The sequence below is a fragment of the Lynx canadensis genome, chromosome E1 (genome assembly GCF_007474595.2).
Source record: "Lynx canadensis isolate LIC74 chromosome E1, mLynCan4.pri.v2, whole genome shotgun sequence".
In the NCBI taxonomy this organism is placed as follows: Eukaryota; Metazoa; Chordata; class Mammalia; order Carnivora; family Felidae; genus Lynx; species Lynx canadensis.
Window position 1 is genome coordinate 28,159,832 of NC_044316.2, and position 21,071 is coordinate 28,180,902.

Below are 21,071 nucleotides of genomic sequence, written 5' to 3' on the forward strand. Positions count from 1 at the left end.
ATCATAAAATATCCTTTGTCTTGATAACAATTTTTGTCTAAAGGTTTATTTTGTCTGATACTACTAGTAGAGTCATTCTCTCTCTATTTTGGTTACTGTTTGCTTGGTATACCTTCTCCCATCCATTTACTTTCAACCTATTTCTCTTTGAAACAAAAGTTTGTCTATTGTAGACAGCATATAGTTGGATCATGTTTTTCCAAATCATTCTGCTAATCTCTGCCTTTTGATTGGTGTGTGTAATCCATTCACATTTAATATAGTTATTGATAAGGTGAGGATTTACATCTGCCATTTTTTAAATTTGTTTTCTATATGTATTCTTTTTGTTCTTCTGATCCTTTATTACTGCTCTATTTTGTGTTAGATATTTTCTAGTGTACCATTTAAGTTCCATTACTGTCTTTTTTACTGTGTTAAAAAATTTTTGGAGTTATTTTCTCAGTGATTTCTCTAGGGATTATAATTAATATATTAATTAATTAATTAATTAATTTAATGTTTATTTATTTTTGAGAGAGACGGAGTATGAGTGGAGGAGGGGCAGAGAGAGAGGGAGACACAGAATCTAAAGCAGGTTCCAGGCTCCATGCTGTCAGCACAGAGCCCAATGCAGGGCTCAAACCTACAAACCATGAGATCATGACCTGAGCCAAAGTTAGATGCTTAACCAGCCACCCAGGTGCCCCTATAATTAATATCTTAACTTATAACAACCCAGTTTAGATTAATTCCATTATTATTTCAATAACATACAAAAGCTTTGCTCCTGTATAGCTCTGTTCCCTTCCTCTTCCTTTATTGTCCTACAAATTACATCTTTATTCCTGATAAGTTCATCAACACAGTTTTAAATTCTTCCTTTATGCAATTGTCTTTCAAATCTGATAGAAGGAAAAAAGATAGTACAAGAAAAAAAGTGTACTTTTTTTCAGCTTTATTGAGAAATAATTGGCATACATCACTGTATAAGTTTAAGGTATAAAGCATGGTGGTTTGATTTACATATATTGTGAAATGATTACCACAACAGGTTTAGTTAACATCCATCATCTCATATAGATACAATAAAAAGGAAAGAAAAATAAATTTTACTTTGTGATGAGAACTCTTAGGATTTACTCTCCTAACAACTTCCCTATATAATATATAGCAGTGTTAACTATAGTCATCATGACATACATTACATCCCTAGTACTTACTCTTCTTATAACTGGAAGTTTGTCATTTGTCCACCTTCCTGCAAGGTGGATTAATTAATTAATTATTTATTTACTTACTTACTTACTTATGAGAGAGAGAGAGCGCGTCGGGAGAGGGCCAGAGGGGCAGAAGGGGGAGAGACAGAAAGAGAGAGAGAGAGAGAGAGAGAGAGAGAGAGAGAGAGAGAGAATCTTAAGGTCTTTCCTAATTTCCAATATGACTTCTTTCTTGAAAAATTATTTAGAAGTTAAATATCAAATACTTGGAATTTTCTGGATCTCTTTCTGCTTTTGATTCTATTTTGGTCTTGGAATGTGTTTCGTATGATTTCAATCTTTTAAAATTTACTAGGACTTGTTTTATAGCCCAGAAATGGTCTTAGTCAATGTTCCATGTGCATTTGAAAAGAATATACATTCTGCTGTAGACTGAAATGTTCTACAAATGTCAATTAAGTCAAATTGGTTGATGATGTTGTTTAGGCCTTCTATAAGCTTACTGATTTTCTCCCCACATATTTTATCATCTACTAAGAAAATATTTTATACCTCTAACTGTAATTGTGGATTTTCCTATTTCTCCTTTCATTTCTATTAATTTCTTGCTTTATGTACTTTGAAGTTCTGTTATTAAGTATATAAACATTTAGGTTTATGTCTTCTTGATGAATTGCATTTATCAATATATAATTAAATTTATAAAATACACCTCTTTATCTCTGCTAATATTCCTCATTTTTAAGTCTATTTGCCTGTTACTAATATAGCCATTCCAGCTTTCTTTTAATATTTGTATGGTAGATCTTTTTCCATCCTTTAACTTTTAAACTATCTTTTTATTTAAAGTGGGTTCCTTGTAGGCAGCATATAGTTGGATTTTACTTTTTATCTAATCTGACAATCTCTGATTTATAATTGGCATGTTTAGGGGCACCTGGGTGGCTCAGAAGGTTGAGTGTCCAATTTCGGCTCAGGTCATGATCTCATGGTTCATGAGTTTGAGCCCTGCGTTGGGCTCTGTGCTGACAGCTCAGAGCCTGGAGCCTGCTTTGGATTCTGTGTCTCCCTCTCTCTCTCTGCCCATCCCCTGCTCATGCTCTGTCTCTCTTAAAAATAAAATAAACATTAAAAAAATTTTATAATTGGCATGTCTACATTTTATGGCCTCTGCCTCCATCTTCAAAGTTGGAGAAAAAGAGAATAAAGCAGAAATCAATCCTATTATGCCTCCTAAGGTTGTTTCATTCAGGAGGATCTCTTCCTGGGACTGGTGAGTTTGAGGGATATTTATTAGGCACACAGCATGGACACTGGGGGACCGAGACAAGTTTTTGAAGAACTATAATAATGTTCTTCCTTTCATGCTTTCCTAAAGTCTTATTAAGTAAGGAGTAAGGAGAGCCCAAGTAAGCTATAAAGTACAAGTTGGGGAGGGGAAAGGGACAGTGTTGGACTGTTCTGATGTGGCTCACTGGTTTTGTAATGAAAAAATTAGGGAAGGGGTTGGGGCAGGAGTAGATATAAGGAAACAGCACAATTCAAAGGAGAGCCCAAACTCCGTGCTGACGGCTCAGAGCCTGCAGCCTGCTTTGGATTCTGTGTCTCCCTCTCTCTCTGCCTCTCTCTCTCTCTCTCTCTCTCTCTCTCTCTCTCTCTCTCTCTCAAAAATAAACATTAAAAAAATCAAAATGCAAAGAAAATCCCACAGACTGGAGTCAGAACACCTTTTTTTTTTTTTTCAACGTTTTTATTTATTTTTGGGACAGAGAGAGACAGAGCATGAACAGGGGAGGGGCAGAGAGAGAGGGAGACACAGAATCGGAAACAGGCTCCAGGCTCCGAGCCATCAGCCCAGAGCCCGACGCGGGGCTCGAACTCACGGACCGCGAGATCGTGACCTGGCTGAAGTCGGACGCTTAACCGACTGCGCCACCCAGGCGCCCCCAGAACACCTTTAATATAAGCCCAGGTTCTGTGCTTCCTTGTCATAAGAATGTGAGAAATTTAATTAATGTCTTGGTTTATAAATATGTGATATGAAGGCAATAATATTTGCCCTTCATGATGGTTTGTACAAATGCTTTCTAAACCAGTTTCTCCACATGATGGTGTTATTTTAGGGAGAACACAGTAAATGTCAACTCTGAGCCATCCAGATGAGAGTGGTAGGGTTGCTGGTGATGGTTCAAGAGATTTTGTCCTTTATCCGATACAATCCAAACTTCTGACTCTTAACAAGATGTCAGTATATATGTGTAGTGGGAAGCACACCATTCTTGATATCACAGTACAAACTCCTTTCAGAATCTGATAAAAGCCATGAACTTGTTCCAGAAAATGCATGCCACAAAATTCTAGGGAAAGACTTAATAGATCCATTGAGCCTCAGTCATAGACCCCAGGTTTAAGAATCCTGATATATAGATACCAGTAAACAAAGAGAAAATACAAAAATCTGGTTTACCAGTAAAAAAATAATTCATTTATAGTTACTTATACAAATAACTTATGTTTCCATACCATGCGGTACAGTTCCTATTTTGCTTATAATTATGTCAGATTGACTTGGCTATAAGTTTGATTTGGTTACAAACTAAACTTTTTTTTTTTAACGTTTGTTTTTGAGAGAGAGAGAGCGCGCACAGGCAGGGCAGGAGGCAGACACACACACACACACACACACACACACACACACACACACACACACAGAATCCAAAGCAGGCTCCAGGCTCTGAGCTGTCAGCGCAGAGCCTGATACGGGTCTCAAACTCACAAATTGTGAGATCACGACCTGAGCCAAAGTCAGGCACTTAACCAACTGAGCCACCCAGGTGCCCCAATAAACTAAACTTTTGATGCATCCTCCACCTTTATCATTTGTTGTTCATGTGGCATAGTGTTGTCTATTTACAACTTTAAAAGGAAAAATTAGACCATTTCTTAAGAGCTAGAATTCTGCCTCCAGTTTCATCTGTTGAAATATTTCTCACATTGGAAACTGTGTGCTCTTATGAAATAAAATGGTGGGTGAGAGGCTGCAAGGCAGACTGGAAGGTGTTCAGGCTTCAAAAGACAGACCTGGGCTGGAATCCCAGCTCCTTCACCATTTACTAGAGTTCAACCTTAATAAGCCTTTTAAACCCTGGCCTTCCCTAATGTCATCCTTTAAATGGGAGTAACCCTACTTAAGGGGTTTCTATGAGGATTAGGGACAATGCAAACAAAGCACCCAGGCTGTACTGGATGCTAAATAAATGGTGCTATTATTATGGTTAAGCCCTCGGTGTTACACAATAGCAGCTAGGTTGCCCAGGGCTCCCAAAGCCATATAATCAAACTGGCAAGAGATTGCTGAGTTCAGGGGACAATTGCTTTCTCTGTTGGGGGAATAGCAAATGTCAGAGTTCAATAACTGTTGATCTACCTCAAGGTGCCTGAGAGCCATACTCCATATAATGGTGTGTCTTGCTTTGATGGCCAATGAAACATGACTTTCGAATAGCACTTTGTTGGCTTTTCAGGAGGCTAGTGCAATTTCTTAAGATGGTTTAAATATCCGGAACCAACACATTCAGGGGAAAAAACAGTTCAATAATAACAAATATTCCTTCCTTACTGTTAGCTTCCTTGTTCCTTCTTTCTCCGGCTCAGGGAATACCAATTCAAGGACTAATAACTCTTCTGACACTTTTTTTGTTTCCTTCCAAGAATATATTTTCATGTCTGAATAAGTGCCAACGCCTTCCCTGAAAGAATGGGTGCATTCTGAATCACGTTCACCGATTTTCAGGTCAAAGTTTCCGAGCATCAGTGGAAGGCAGTGTGGCGTGATAAGACAAGTCGAGTCGAGGACTCAGGTCACCTGGGTCTGAATCTCCATCACCATTTCGGAATCACCATTTCACCATTGTGAAAGGAGTCGATGGTGCTGCCTTAGTTTTCTCACTTGTAAAGGGCACTAAATCCGGTCCTGGGTGTGAACGAGCTTTGCCGCACGTGCATGCGATAAGGTCGCACGCACACGATCCAGAGGTACCGCAACCTGACCGCACCCAATAGCTCCGGCTGGGTCCCGCCAACTCCGGTCGCTCGCCTGCGGCGCCGTGCCGGGAACCGTAGGTTGCGCGCGCAGCACCTCCATAGCCTCCCAAACCCCGCGTCTCCGTTGCCAGGGGAACTGGGGGCTGTGCGCTTTCCGGCGCTGTCGCGACGAGTCGCAGCTGTCATGGCGGAGACAGTTTGGAGCACTGACACCGGGGAGGCTGTGTATCGCTCCCGGGACCCCGTGCGCAACTTGCGCCTCCGGTAGTCGCATCGTCCCAGAGCCCTGTGCTTTTATACTCTCAAATAATTCGAGCCTGAACCTCACTTGTTTGCTGAGTGCCCCCTTCCGCTTTCAATCCTGATCTCTGCCTTTCTGGTCTCCTCGCGTCTCCCTCACTACCCTCAACCCTCTCCACTCACAACTTCCAGACCTATCCAAGCCCTCTCAAGTCTCTGCCCTTCTCAGATTCCTCGGAGCTCTGTGTACCCAATACACTCTCTAATCGGCACTCTTTCCCTTAGGATCCCGGGCCGCGCTCGCGTGCACCCGGCACACCTTGGTAGCCCCGCCCTCTTCTTTCTTTTGCTTCCCCCCCCCCCCCCCCATCTTTGCTCTTTGTTCATCTCCAGGTTGTATGTCTTGTAATCAGTATTTCGGGCTTTTCTTTTCCTGACAGAGTCCACCTGCAAAGAATCACATCAAGCAACTTCCTCCGTTACCAGCCTGCTGCCCAGCCTGGGAAGGACCTCATAGACTTGGCCACTTTTAGGCCTCACCCAACTGCCAGTGGGTGTTTGGTGGTGATGCGACCCTTTGGGGATCTGGGGAAGGGCCTGGGGCGGTAGTAACCTTTTAAGACCTAGTAGACCCGGTTCTGTAGTCTAAGAAAAGGCATAGAGAGGTTGAGTTCCTTGCCCACGGTCACACGGCTGGTAAATGTTGAAGCAAGGATTTGATCCCAAGCAGTTTTAATTGCTCCATTATGTTGTGTATGGAAATTGAGTAAGACCTGATTCTTGCCATCAGGAGTTGATCCGAATTGTGGTCAAATGTAGTAAAATAACAAAGATTATACCTTAGATATGTTATGAATCTGCCTAGAAACCTAAATACTGCTTGTGGCATTTTTTTCTAAGAGAAAATATGCCCCAAATTCCTAATATATGTGTATATTATATATACACACGCTTTTAAAAACAACTTAAAAATTTTTTTTAATGTTTATTTATTTTTGAGACAGACAGAATGCGAGTGGGTTAGGGGCAGAGAGAGAGGGAGACACAGAATCTGAAGCAGGCTCCAGGCTCCAAGCTGTCAGCACAGAATCTGATGCAGGGCTCAAACTCACGAGCTGTGACATCATGACCTGAGCTGAAGTCGGAAGCTCAACTGATTGAGCCACCCAGGCGCCCCTAAAAATAACTTTAAGTTTTACATATATCTATACCACACACACATACACACTATTTAAAAATAATTCTTAATTGGCATCTTCTTGAAAAGGGAACATATTAACATCAACTGGTGTCTTGCAGTTTACCTTATCTTGGAAGCCAGAAGAGTGAGGAAGAGAGGACAGTGTGTTTGTGTTAAATCACTAATCTCTCTGCTTTTGTTGTTTCTGTTCAGATATATTCTTGGGCAAGAGTGGGCTGGTGGGTTGTGAAGCATGTGTCTCTGAAAAAGGCATACTCAGCTAAGAGTGTATTCAATTTGGTTCTTTAAATACCTTTCCTCCTCTCTTCTGGCACTTGGTCTCTTAAAGGTTATAGGGCTTGTGGTTCTAGATATATGGTTTCAGGAATAGTAAAGGTAAAAACACCAGGGTTCCTATCGAGCAAATGTAGACAGTTGGGATTGAGGAAGAGGTATTCAGCCCATATCTAAATTTGACTCCTGACACTGAATTAGATTAAGTAATTCCTGGGAGCCACGACTTCCTTTTATTCAAATTAAAGTAGTAATTAAAACTTCTTGGGTCCTAATCCTGGCTTCTACATATATCCACAGCCTCTCTAACCTTTGTTTAGAGTGAGTGCTTAATAAATCCCCAAACTCCAGCTGGTTTTGTGGCAAATATTAGAGCAGGGACTTTAGTAATAATCAATCACAGAGCAAGAAGTGGTGCTGATTTGACTCAGACGTTTGACTCACTCTGTGGTCTTTGGAGGTGGACACCGCTCAGAGGAAGAGGAAGAGGAAGAGGTCGTGATTGGGTGGCAGGAGAAGCTCTTTAGCCAGGTGAGCCAGTGTCACTTACCTACCTCTACCTGGTCTGCCTCCACCTGGCTGGTAGCAGGGAAAGATTCTTGATACATAGTGTCTAATTTCCAGAAAGTTATAGCAGTTTATACATTCCCCTGATGTGTTTAAAGGGCAGTATAACATAGTGACCAACACTACCCTGTTTTATGATCCTGGGTAAGGCACTTTTCACCTCTGGGTGAAATCTGCCATCTGTAACAGCAAAGTTGGATTAGACCATCCCTCTGGTTCCTTTTAGATCTAACATTCTTGGATCCCCTGCCCTGCATTAATTCAGATAAATGGAAATTGGCTATGAAAACATGTCAAATAGCATTAACTCTATAATTAAATTTCTTTTTAATGTTTATTTAGTTTTTGAGGGAGAGAGACAGAGTGTGAGTGGGGGAAGGGCAGAGAGAGCGGGAGACACAAAATCTGAAGCAGGCTCCAGGTTCTGAGCTGTCAGCACAGAGCCTGATGCAGGGCTTGAACCCACGATCCATGAGATCATGACCTGAGCTCAAGTCGGTCGCTTAACCAACTGAGCCACCCATGCGCCCCAAGTAGCATTAACTGTACAGAACTGATTTGACTAAGCAGTTACAGGGACAAAAGTTTGACATATTCTCAGTACATCTCTATGTCCTTGTTACCTCAGTTTGAAGTAGATCTGTACCGAAATGAAGCGGCCTGTCAGAGCCCTTTGGATCATCAGTACCGTCAAGAGATCCTGAAGCTGGAGGCTTCGGGTGGCAGGAAGAACCGACGGATTTTTACCTACACTGACTCTGATAGATACACCAATGTGGAGGAGGTATTGTTTTTTTCTGGGGTCCCATGGCTTCCTTCTCCTTTTCCTCCCCTAGCTTCTGGTCTCACCGGGTTCTGTATGTTAAGCCGGAAGTCTGTTAAGGGGCAACAGACAGCCTATGTAGGAACTGCCTCGTGCTGCTGGCAGCCAAGCCGGACAGTGGGCACAGTTTTCGGGTGGTGTGGCTGCTCCTTCTCCACCTGCTAGAGGGCCCGGGGAAGCTGGTAGTGTGTCTAATGATAGGCTTGCAGACTACGGACCCGAGGGAAGCAGCCCCTGTGCTGGACTTCCTCCGTTCATCATGAGAGGACACAGGTGGGTGGAGTCCTGAACCATCTAGATAAAACTCATCAGGGGATGCAGCCACAACTCTGAGTCTGTGGGTTTGAAGAGGGATTCAGTACAACCGTCGGGAGCAGCTTAGTGCCTGTGCTCACGTACCCTTGTGGACTTGCTTTACGTGTTCGTCCCTGTAGGACATGTTCTTTCTTCCCGGGAAATGTTAAGCTCCCTGAGAGTGGAGCCTGTATTTTCTGATTTTTGTCTATGACCTTGTAGCTCTGCAAGGAGCAGGTATTAAATGAATGTTTTTGAAAGATTGGTGCTTATGTTAGGAAGGCTCTGGGTTGGTAGCATATAAAATTTGGGTTTTCTATTTTAGAAAAGTAAATGACATTACACTTAGTGCTGAATTACCCATGCAAAGGACTTTTCACGCGATACTTTGTATCCCATTTGGCATCTTCCAAGTACCTGGTAATGTCAACAGCTACCAGGCACACTCGCCCAACTTTTTGTTGGTGTGTACTCAGAGATTGCAGACTCCTTTTAATATTATCATAAAGAAACTCATTTCTGAAGGATGATATGCTGCTAAAATCTTGGAGCAAACCAAGGCATGGTAGGAATCTTCTGTGCCATGTTTGTGCTACTGCTCTCCTCCACTGACACATACAGTTGTGAGGCGTGACTGTTAGATTCGGGTCCCAGATGAGGTTTCAGAAGGAAGGCTTGCCTTCAGTACCTGATCCCATGTGGCCCTGACCAGATGGATCACACAGGGCTGCTCTCTTCTCCTAGCACTGTCAGAAAATGACCACCGCAGCCCGGGAGGTGCCATCATTCTTGGTTGAGCGAATGGCAAATGTCAGGCGGCGACGGCAGGACAGGCGAGGGATGTGAGTGCAAATCAGTATGGGGGAAGGGGTGGGGGTGGGGGGCCTTTGTAGTCCTTCCAGGCCAATATCCGGATACGTTCACCCACTCAAGCATCCCATTCTGCAGTAGGGCCCTCCCTGGGTGTGCTCCCCTAGATTCCTCCTTTAGGCTCCTTAGGAGGTGCTGGGGAAGTGACCCTTCCTGCGGTGTCTCCCAGGGAGGGCGGCATCCTCAAGTCGAGAATTGTCACCTGGGAACCATCAGAAGAATTTGTCAGGAACAACCATGTCATCAACACCCCTCTTCAGACAATGTACATCATGGCAGACCTGGGGCCCTATGGAAAGTGAGTGAAGCCTCTCACCCCCCAGCTCAGATTCTCCTCCTCTTCCCTCGCTAACCATCACCTACCCGTTACAGTCATCCTGGGGTATGTGGGAGGGAGGGACTTTTTCCTCTTTTACTTCTTAGTTGTACTCAGAAGAAGGTACTATGACGGTTCTCGCTATAGCCTCTGTCCTCTCGCCTGACGCGGGCTGACTATGTCTTCCTCTCTCTGGAGGTGGGACCAGTGGTCCTGAACCTGGGTGTTGATTTTCTGCTATCTAGGCTTGGCTATAAGAAGTATGAACATGTCCTCTGTACTCTGAAGGTGGACAGCAATGGTGTGATCACAGTAAAACCTGACTTCACCGGCCTCAAAGGACCCTACAGGTGAGGGAAAGAAGAAAGGGAGAGTGGAGACTGGCATTCCTTCCCTTGGCTTCACTTCTGGCCCCTAGTTGAGATTCTGAGAAGTCCTTCATCTTCTCTGATTTCCTTATTCCCAGGCAATGGTTCGTATTCTGTTTTCTGATAGACTCGTAGGATCGTGGGGACCCTGTTCTCAGAAAGTGTGCAGCTATACCAGTTTGAAAGGGATAACTTCGGTGGTGTAGTTAAGTGAAAATAATCCTCGGTGCCGCTACATGAAGGGACCGGCCTGAACAGGGCGAGGGGAGCTCAGCCACATCTCCTCCTCTGGGCTGGCTATTCCTGCCTCCATGTCTTACAATAACAGGACAATAAATTAGAAACGACCTAAACCTACCTGTCTGTTTTTTCGGGTGAGAGAACCGGGTGCCAGGGAAGTTGTGCTTTAGGGCTTCCCCGTGACTGTGAGGCAGAAAGGGGCCCCGGACCTATACTCTGTGTCCACTCTGATGCCCTTTCTGCTCTTCCACTGTGTTTCTCTCTCCTGCTCATCATTTGGCCTTTTTCATCGTTGGTGAGAGTTGGTCTTTTTGTGGTTTGACCTGACAGGATTGAGACCGAGGGGGAGAAGCAGGAGCTGTGGAAGTATACTATTGACAACGTGTCTTCCCTCGCACAGCCGGAGGAAGAGGAGCGGGAGCAACGTGTGTTCAAGGATGTAAGAGCGAGTTTGTTCCGAGCACGGGGACGAGCCTTGGTGCGCGGGAGCTGAGCCCACGTCCGAGGTTGATGTGCGCAGTTGCAGTCTTTCTTACATGGGAAGCACTGCTGAGTGTCAGCCACAAGTTTTTGATAGCATAACATGATAACAATGACTATTTATTTTGAGTGTTTGCCAAGCTTTGCTAGGCCCCTCACATGCTTTATTTCATTTAGACAATACTACAACCCTTTGAGGTGAATACTTTTATTATTACCGTTTTATAAATGAGGAGACTGAGATTGAAAAGCTAAGAAGTCTGCCCAAGGTCATGGGCTTGTAAGTGCAAAAGCCAGGATTTGGTCCCAGACCAGCAGACTCCAGAGCCTCTGTGCTTCACTTTAAAATGTCAGTGACAGTAGTGTTTGGGGGGCCTGGGTGGCTCAGTCAGTTAAGTGTCTGATTCTTCATTTTGGCTCAGGTCATGATCTCGCGGTTGTGAGATCGATCCCCACGTCGGGCTTCATGTTGGATGTGGCGCCTGCTTAAGATTCTCTCTCTCCCTCTCCCTCTCCCTCTGCCCCTTCCCCCCGCCCCTGTTCATGTGCACACTCTCTCTCTCTCATCTCTCTCTCTCAAAAAATTTAATTTAATTTAATTTAAAAGTCAGTGGGTTGGATGCTTAGGCCTCCAGCTCTCTGAGGCATTTCCTGCCACAGCTTCTTTCCTCCCACCCATTCAGACCTGACCCATGGCCTGGCTGGGGCTGCATCTTTAGTTTTCATGTGGTTTGTTTCCTCAGCTCTACGGCCGCCACAAGGAATATCTCAGCAGCTTGGTGGGCACTGACTTTGAGATGGTGAGTAGCGTGGCTGCCCGCAGCACCACGAGCTGGGTTTGGCCAGGGCATTCGGACTGTGGCTGAGTAATAGCACGTTTCTTAAAGGACATATTCTTTATGCCAGAAGGAAGTCAGAGGATAGCATGTAGAGCACAGTTCTTGTTACGTGTTTTGAAATACAGCATATTGACAGAACCATTAATGAAAAAGAAAATGTCAGGGAAAAGGTTCTAAAAGGGCACACGTGCTATGGATTGCTTTCTCTGGGGTGGGGGTTGGGTGGTGAGAGGGGTACGTCAGGAATGTTTATTTTGCATTCCCTAAACTTAGTAGTTTTACGTTTTTATCAGTGGTTAACACATGCAGGTGTTCCTTTATAATTGTTTTTAAAAATAAATGTAAGGATGAAAAATGTCTTCCTCATTCTTCATGTGGATATTTTTCCTAAGATGCCCCATGGAGAGGGAAGGGGAATCATTTCTGTTTGTCAAATACTTTAGCTCTTAAACAACCAAAACAAAATAGTTTATGTCAGTCATTCTGTGCTCCTGTTCTTTGTCTTCTTTATTCCGGGAGTTCCATTTCTACGTCAGGAAACAAGCACAGGATTACCCAGCAGTCTCCCTCTCTCCCCGAACCAATTCGTTATTTTTATATTGCATTAACAGTAGATGGGCAGTGTTAAAAAGTTAGATAAGAAAACACAACTAATTAAAAAAGTGAACTCCCTCCTTCCTTGACCAGGCGTCGAAAGGGAACAGGGGTGTCCAGCTGCGCCCCCCAACCCTGTATGGCGAAAGGTGGCAGTTGTTGCTTCCCTTGGCTATTCCTGTAAACTCTCCATACTTCATTGCCCTCCTCACCCTTTAAATTATGTGCTTTCTTTTCTGTTACAAATTTTAGAAATGAAGGAAACCGATCTGTGGAGTGGCAGGGTAGGGAGGAAGCGCAATAGTGACGCACCCAGATCTGGCGGCCAGTGTCAGGTCTTCCTGGGGTTCGTGGACGGGCTGGAGGAGAAGTGCTGACTCCCCCAGATGCCCTGATCTTTTCCCGCTTCTCTCCACCTTAGACTGCCCCAGGTGCCCTCCGGCTCTTTGTAAACGGAGAGGTAGGTAAGTGCCTTGCCAGACAGAGATCCCTTGATGCTTGGGCAGGGGCCCCGTAGAGCTGCGAAGTAGCTCCTGTGGCCGCAGCAGACGTGCCAGGTTGTCTGTACTACTTGGGAAACTCAGTCCTGAGTCTTTCCTGGAAACGCAGAGAGTTCCTGGCCCTCCAGGGACTTGCTTCCTGACGTGTGTAGGCCTTTCAGGACTGAGTTGGGTGCTAAGGGTGATAGGAGAATGAGCTGAAATCATTTCTTGTTTTCTTAGTTTCAGCCCAAGGCTACGAGTATGACAATCTCTATGTGCACTTCTTTGTGGAATTGCCAACCACTAGTAAGTAATTTTCATAAGTCTCTTTTATACCCATTCTGACAATTTTCTAGAGGAATTCAGTCAGGCCTCCTTCCCACCTTTTTTCAAAGAAATAGTTATTGTCTTTTTCAAAGTCATAGATCACTTCCAAGTTGTCAAATCCTGTGGTGACCTCTGTGCATTCACCCTACATGACCTCTCAGAAGCTCGTGGCCCAGCTTGCATTTCCTCACTGAAACTCCTTTAGGCTTCTGGCTCCACACTTCTCTCTTCTTTCTTGTAGGTGGCTCGTCAGTCCCCTTGGTTGTTTGCTCATCTGTTGGTCTTAAAGCATTAGAGTGTCCATGGCTGGGCCTGGGCCTTCTGTTACTCTCTCTTTACAGCCTCTCTAGGTGGTCCCATCCATCCATGACTTGTAATGGCGTCTCAGACCCCCCAGATTTCTCTCTAGCCTTGGCCTTTCCCCCGAGCTCCAGGCTCATATCCAGCTACCTCTTTGTCATTTCTGCTTAGCATGACCCAGAGGGCTCTTGATTCTCCTTCCTGCATCAAACCTGCCTTCATGGTCTTCCCCCATCTTAGGGAAAGAGTCCCTTCCCTAAGGGACATGGCAATGTCATTTACTTAGTTGCTGGTGCCGAAAACCCAGGAGACACCCTGAATTCCTCACTTTCTCTAGCTCCTTGCAGCCTGTCATTCTACCAGCAGTTTCTGTCGGCTTTGTCTTCAAAAGATGTCCTGAACATCTGCTCTCTCGAGCACCCTAGACCAAGCCATCTGCATCTCTCATCCTCTGCCGTGGCCAATGCATTAACTTTCTTACTTACCCTGCTGCTTCCTTTACACCTCATTTGCCACAGGCGCCACAGCCACATGGCTTTGAAAATGGAAGCTAGCTGTGTCTCTCTTCGGCTTTAAACCCCAACAGCTTCCCCTCCCACTTAGTGTAAGAACCAAGCTCCAGAGCCTGAATGAGCTGGCCCCTGCCTATCTCTCCCTCACAGAATTCCAGTCAGACTTTCTGTTCTTGAACATGCCAAGTTCATTTCCACCTTAGGGCCTACTGGGGATCATTTCCTCTGTCTGAAAACCTTTCTGTCTATCTTTGCACGAATGGTTCTTCCGAGTTTAGGTCTCAGCCAAAGTGTCACCTCTGAGAGGTCCTCCCTCACCATCCAGTCTAAATGAGTCTGTTTTATTTTTAGTAGAGCATCTGTCACTACCCAATAGCCTCTTGTTGGCTGGTTTGTTGTGTTTCCCCTGCCAACTGGAATGTCAGTTCCATGAGAGACAGGGATCTTTTCTCTCCCCAGTGATGGGTCATAGCACATAGGAGACACTCAGTAAATGTTAAGTGAATGACTGAGTGTGTGAGTGAATGAACCGATAAAGGAACTTTGTCTTTTTCTCAACCACTTGCCTTCCTCCCAGGTCAACTGACTGTATATATGCCCCTTGGCTTTCAGATTGGTCAAGCCCTGCATTCCAGCAGCTCTCAGGAATAACACAGACCTGTGCCACCAAATCCCTGGGAATGGTATGGAAAACAAGAGGGGTATCTGGAGGGGAACAGGACTCCGAAGATTATCAGGACTGGGGAGGATTCAGAGTTGGCTCTGGCCCTTCTCTGTGGGCTCTGCAGGGCTGCCTGGTCCAAGGGCTCCCTCTCTGTCTTTCTGTGGATGGTAGCAGCCTGTATTTGGGCGTCCCCTTCCCTCTCAGCCTCTTATTTCCTATCTTGGGTGAGAGTTTTTCCCTTGTGAAGGTATGTCATCGGCCACAGAGAGAACAAGTTCCCGTTGAGGCCTAGCCTATCCCATGACACCGAGTATAAAATAAAACTTCTCTTTTTTAGGATAAGGTGGCTTACTTCTCCTACCCATTCACATTTGAGGCCTCCTTCCTCCATGAAGACGAATCTGCTGGTGAGTAGCTCAGTAGATCCTGGGCCTGGCATCTCCTCTGGTGGTACCCTCTCGTGGTGAAGGCCTCCTGTGACCTGCTGCTTCTCTCATGTCTCCCAGATGCTCTCCCAGAGTGGCCTGTGCTCTACTGTGAGGTCCTCTCACTGGACTTCTGGCAGAGGTATCGCGTGGAAGGCTACGGGGCTGTGGTGCTGCCCGCCACCCCAGGTGACCTCTTGTCCCTGCCCTCCACGTGGCCTCTGTGCCCCAGCTCCTAGGAGCGAGACTAACACTTCCAAAAGGTTCCGTCGCTTCCAGTGAGAAGTAGGGACGGTTAGGAATTAGACGCATTTAACTTGCAAGATTCCTTGCTCGTTTTGAGGAATTTCCCCCGCTCTGTTAGAGACAACTGAGTGAAATTGCAACTAACCGCAAAGTAGGGCAGCCTGAGCATCTGTGGCGTCCGCTCCGAGCTCCGCTGATTTGACTCGCGGCCTTGAGGGACCGGCTCAGGCAGGGTGGGCTCTCGGCACACATGTATTGGATGGATCAGCATTCATTTTTTTTTTTTTTTTTTTTTCAACGTTTATTTATTTTTGGGACAGAGAGAGACAGAGCATGAACGGGGGAGGGGCAGAGAGAGAGGGAGACACAGAATCGGAAACAGGCTCCAGGCTCCGAGCCATCAGCCCAGAGCCTGACGCGGGGCTCGAACTCACGCACCGCGAGATCGTGACCTGGCTGAAGTCGGACGCTTAACCGACTGCGCCACCCAGGCGCCCCTAGCATTCATTTTGAAGTAATAGCCACTGTCTTCTGTTGTCAGGCATCGCACTAAGCGCATCTTGTTTCATTCTGCCGACCTCTCTGCGAGTGTAGGTGCTATACCATTTCCGTTTTACCAGTGAGGAGAACGGAGATCATGGGGGTTAAGAAACTTGACCTGGGTATGCAAGTAACAACTGGCAGAGCTTTTAATTTCTAGCTGATTGATTTCCAAACAGGTGCCCCAAGCCCCCATGATAACCTTCACCAGAGGTCAGGTGTTTTCGTGGTTGGTAGGCCTGTGTCATTGCTGGGGGTCAGTGAGAGACCACATGCCCTTTCTGGCTGTGGCCCCATTGTCCTTTCTGCATAGGCTCTCACACCCTGACAGTCTCCACGTGGAGACCCATGGAACTTGGCACAGTGGCTGAGCTGAGGAGGTTTTTCATTGGCGGCTCTCTGGAACTGGAGGACCTCTCCTACGTGCGGATACCGGGAACCTTCAAGGTCACTTTTGTCTCTAGGCAGACTTCATGCTGGGAGCTTAGGTTCCTGTCTCTTCTGGAGAAGGTGGGATCAGGGTTAAGGCCCCTTAATTGCATCATTATTACTTAGTCCCTTCCTGCCTGTGGTTTAAGCTGGAGGTCATGGCCACATCTTGAACAGGTACAGACATAGGAGATCCTAGGAAATCTCCTATCCTAGGAGATCTCTGGAAATGAGTATACTCAGAGATTCTCCTGGTCCCGTCAGAGTTACCGGCCCCCCCTTCCAGCCCATCACGGAGGCTTCAGTAATCGAAGGTGGGGAGGATTGGCAGGCCGCTTATAAGGCTGCTGTTCTCCAGGGAGGTTGGAATGGTCCCTCATTTACAGTTGGGAGCCCAGTGTTAGCCTTGAGATGATGGAGTCTGGGTGCTGGAATGAGGTTTCCCCATTCTCTCTGAGAATGGGAGTAAGGATGGGGGTGAGGCCAGCGTGCTCCTGGGATCTAGAAGCCACAGAAGCCTGACGCTGTCTTAACTGCACACCACAGGGAGAGCGTCTGAGCCGCTTTGGGTTCCGCACTGAGACCACAGGCAGCGTCACCTTCCGCCTGCACTGTCTGCAGCAATCCAGGTGAGTAACCCTGGCCTCTGCCTCGGGGAGCCTTACCCCTGAGGGCTGGAGAGCAGCTGTGGCCGTGTGGTGGGTTTGTGTGCAGGGCCTTCATGGAGTCCAGTTTCCTCCGGAAAAGGATGCAGAGTGTGCTGGACCGTCTGGAGGGATTCAGCCAGCAGAGTTCCGTTCACAGTGTGCTGGGTAGGTCTCCCTGCCCCCCCGCAGCCGGCCACCCAGCACCAGCAGCAGCCACGCTCCTCCCCACAGCGTGGCAGCTGACTGCTATACTTGCTCCCCTCGCAGAGGCCTTCCGTCGCGCCCGGCGCCGCATGCAGGAGGCCCGAGAAAGCCTTCCCCAGGACCTGGTGAGCCCTTCGGGAACCATGGCGTCCTAGCTCACTGCTGCACTGGCCCCTGGGCAAGAGGACAAGATGCGTGATGGCTAATGCTGGTGTCCCCCTACCTTCGTCCTTCTGACTGGTGACCCCATTGACCTGCCAAGAACCAGAAGAGCTGAGAAAATCCCAGGCCGGTGCCTCTGCCTGGTCTTCAGCAGGGTCTCCTCCCTGCTGCGAAGCAATAAAGCTGGAGACCCTATGGTCCCCCTCTTCATATTTCATTTACTGCAAGTGGGAGTCACCCCAAGGCAGACTTATTGGTTTAGCTCCGTTTGGGGTGACCCCACAGTTAGCTCAGTCCTCAACACAGCCTCTTTTCTGGCTTGTCTCACTGTCTCCCAGCGGAGAGCCGCAGGCAACTCCTGGTCTGCAGCCTGCATTACGGATGGAGGTTCAAGGCGCACCGGGGCGGCTCGGTCGGTCGGTTCAGCGTCTGACTCTTCATCTCTCACCTCAGGTCTTGGTCTCACAGTTGTGAGTTCAAGCCCCGCATTGGGCTCTGTGCTGGGCGTGAAGCCTACTTAAATAAAAAAAATGTAAAAAGAACAATGGAGGCTAAAGAAAGGTGAGAGATATCTTGAATTCCCGGCCCGAGAGCCTCAGCCTCCTCTTTCCAGGGTAGCCTGGGCTTGCTGCTTGGGCTTGTTGTGTTTGGAGATACAGCTTATTTCTGGAGTAAATGAAGGCTAAAGGCAGTGCCCAGTCCTTTCTGCTAGCTGGGTAGTACCTTTATTGTGTTTTCTTGTACATAAAAACTTTGTATATTGACTGATGTGTCGGCAGGTTTTCTGCTCAGGTTGCTGGCGTGGCCAAGGTGTTCTCCTGAATCTTCCCCTTTTCTGCCCTTTCCTATCCATAGTGTCTCTTTTGGTTCTCTTGTGTGAGCCCGCAGGAGAGCCTTGGGGGTTAGTGCCACCGGTGTCCTGGCTGTGCTCCTTCTAGACATTTGGAGCAAAGCCCAAATGTCATGCCCTCCCCAGCCTAACTCAGAAACCAGCTCCTGCCCCCCAGCCGTCCTTTATTGGTACGAGCAGAGCGTGCTGCCCAGCCTGCAGGCTCCAGCAGAGGGTTGTGGGATGGCCAGGACCAGGTGTGGGGTGGCCTGCAGCCACGGGCAGGTGTGGGGGACAGGCTGGGAAATAGAAAAAAGCTGGAAATCGTTCAGATGACTCTTCCTGCCTGGGCCTCAAGACCCCCTTTCACCCAGAGCTGATGCCTGACCTTCTACCTAAGAGGTTCCCAAGGTGGGAGGGTTCACTGCTGCTGGGAGCCCCAGCCGTGACTCCCAGCCACAGAACCAGCCCTGAGCCATAGCCAGCAAAAGCGTCAGCAGGCGTGCTTGCTCCGGGGGAGAAGGTAGCCTTGTGGTCTTCCCTACGTGATCCTGCGTCCGAGGCTGCAGACGTGGAATGGGCTCCTGCGGAAGCAGCACAAGTGAGCCAGTGTGGAACTTGCTGGGTGTCCAGACATGGAGCTGTGTCGGGGTGTTGATGACTGGGCTGGGGTTGATTCGACACTTCCCAATTGCCCCCCCAAAGTCCTGAGCCTTGGATTAACATTCCAGAAACTAGCATAACGGGAAGCCACTAGGGAAGAGTACCCTGTCTCTAGTGACAAGTTTTGTTGTCTCTGCTGAGAGGCCTAAAGGGTCTCAGCCATCTGGTCCAGGGAAGGATGTGGAAGCCTGGCCCCAGCCAGGGCTGTTGGAGGAGGGCCCCCCCCTTACCTGCAGAGTCCTCATTAGCCTTGCCAGGCTGACAGATCCAACCTGGGGATGCGGTGCAGCTTACAAAGCCCTGGGGGTAAGCGTTGGCCCTGAAGATGTCCCTCGAAATGGTGGGGATACCAGTATGGTCATGCACAATTCCAGACCAGGAAATCTGGCCCAGGGCCTGGTGTGTTAGGGAGGAATTAACAGGACGGGCACCCATTGCATGCCAGGTGCTTCACATCATTTCATTCACTTCTCCAGAATTCCTGCGAAATAGGTATTATTCCCATTTTATAGACGAAGAAACAGGTTCAGCGGTCAAGTAAATTGCCCAGTATAAATGCACAGTAATTTAGCGGCCAGGACTGGATTTGAACCCAGGTAGATACCAAATCCAAATAAGTCAAGTGTTTAACCATAAGTTTAGGAAGGAAACCAGATTTAGCCCTTTCTGTCCATGTTTTCTGGGATCCACTAGCCAGGAAGAGCGAGGCTGACCAGTCAATCTCCTGGGTTAAAGGTGCCCGTAGCTCAGGCAATATCAGCCTTGCCTGGCCCACTGTCTCTCTCCCTCTGACCAGTCTCTCCCCAGAGGAGCCTCCTGGTCTTAGACCCTGTGAACTTGGAAAAAAAATGAATCTAAAAAAGGCACTTTCCCCCTTGCTGAGACTTGAAATGCTAGTGCTTTTCTGCCCTGCCTCTGGGGCTGGTCTCTTTAGGGTAGGGTCACTTACCTGTCACCATTTCAGGCTCTCGTAAACTGGTTTTCAAAAAGAGAAACCAGAAGAGGCCCCACTTGGGCCCCTGGCGAAAGAGGCTCTGCAATGGCCCCAATCCAGACATCAGTATTGTCAGGTGTCCCATTCAGATTCAGGAGCTTCCTTGCCAAATCCGGGTTTTGCAGCACCTGGCTAAGCTGTGCCAGATTCCGGGGCTGGGAAAGCCCACAGAAGCGCCTCTGAGCATTGTGCCCTGTAGGGAGAGGGGCAGAAGCGGATTCAGTCTGACTTCCCTTTAGCTTCTACTTCTCCACAGTTTCTCCTGAGAGAGCTCTGTGGTCCGGAAATGTTAGGCAGGACAAGATCCCTGCTGACAGAAGAGGCCCGAACCTTCCAAATGTCAAACCACTGTGCTCTAATTTTCAAAGCAAGTAGACAACCAGGCTTTGTGAGTGTGTCCTAACATAAGAAGCTGCAGTAATCCAACACTCATAACCACAGGGATGTGATTTATTGGGCTCAGGCACATCAATTAGGTGCAAATAAGATAGGACCTAGAACATAAAAGACTCTTAATCAGGTTTGTAGCAGGAATGAGTGAAGAAGTAAATAAAGGAACAAACCAAGAAATGAAATGTGGCTAATCTACTCAGAAAAGGAACACATGCTATGATTCCATTTACACGAAAGACCCAAAATAGGCAATTATGTAAAGATAGAAAGATGATCAGTGATTGTCAGGGGCTGGAGTAGGGACAGGGAGGGACTGTTACTATAAGGTTTCTTTGTGAGTGATGAAAATGTTCTGACATTAGCAATGGAGATCAATGGGCCAAAGACCTTAACAGGCAAAACAAAAACAAAAACAAAACAAAAACAATGCACAACTCTAAATTTACTGAAGTCATTGATAAAGTCATTGAATCATATATTTCATATGGGTGATTTTTGGGATATGCTAATTATGTCTCGATAAAGTTGCTTTAAAATTTGTTTTCAGCTGCTCAGAAATTTCCAAAGACCAGCCATACTGATTTCTCTGCTATTAGGATCCCACAATAGAACCAAGCCCGATGATGGGGTGGGGACCAGCAAGATACGAGAGAGGTTTGAACCAATCTTGAAGAAATGCTTGCCCAATATTGTCCATTGAACTACAACTCACAAACACCACCTTCCAGCTGAGCAAAGGAAAATGATGCAATGTTTTACCTCACTAAGCACAGTTATGTGATCATCTCTTCTGATCCTCACAATACCTTTGTGAGGCATTTTGTAATCTCCATTGTATCAATGGATATTTGCTTGAGCAACTGTGAGTTTTAAAAAAATTTTATGGAGGTGCCTGGGTGCTTCAGT

At 46.8% G+C, this 21,071-nt stretch overlaps 1 protein-coding gene across 2 annotated transcripts; it reads left to right on the plus strand.

The window, feature by feature from the left end:
• The first annotated feature begins 5,411 nt into the window (after positions 1 to 5,411).
• Positions 5,412 to 18,050, plus strand: MKS1 (MKS transition zone complex subunit 1). Of its 2 annotated transcripts, XM_030296409.2 has the most exons (18): positions 5,412 to 5,507; positions 5,924 to 6,033; positions 7,418 to 7,488; positions 8,153 to 8,308; positions 9,386 to 9,483; positions 9,681 to 9,809; positions 10,073 to 10,177; positions 10,766 to 10,874; positions 11,659 to 11,715; positions 12,770 to 12,812; positions 13,071 to 13,136; positions 14,582 to 14,652; positions 14,971 to 15,040; positions 15,140 to 15,247; positions 16,158 to 16,291; positions 16,820 to 16,902; positions 16,988 to 17,085; positions 17,188 to 18,050. In XM_030296409.2, exons 1-18 carry the CDS (start codon positions 5,428 to 5,430, stop codon positions 17,277 to 17,279), a joined length of 1,680 nt encoding a protein of 559 aa, XP_030152269.1. In that variant the 5' UTR covers positions 5,412 to 5,427; the 3' UTR covers positions 17,280 to 18,050. The 2 variants fall into 2 exon arrangements, with proteins under 2 accessions (XP_030152269.1, XP_030152270.1); XM_030296410.1 differs by lacking the exons at positions 5,412 to 5,507; positions 5,924 to 6,033; positions 7,418 to 7,488; positions 9,386 to 9,483 and having other exon boundaries at positions 8,215 to 8,308.
• The last annotated feature ends 3,021 nt before the right edge of the window (positions 18,051 to 21,071 follow it).

What these genes read in the sequence shown, in the direction of transcription:
- MKS1 (XM_030296409.2), top strand. Translation starts at nt 5,428, where the DNA reads ATGGCGGAGACAGTTTGGAGCACTGACACCGGGGAGGCTGTGTATCGC. An exon ending in AGCAACGTGTGTTCAAGGAT is followed by an intron (nt 10,875 to 11,658) that starts GTAAGAGCGAGT and finishes TTGTTTCCTCAG; the next exon opens with CTCTACGGCCGCCACAAGGA. An exon ending in CTTTGTAAACGGAGAGGTAG is followed by an intron (nt 12,813 to 13,070) that starts GTAAGTGCCTTG and finishes TTGTTTTCTTAG; the next exon opens with TTTCAGCCCAAGGCTACGAG.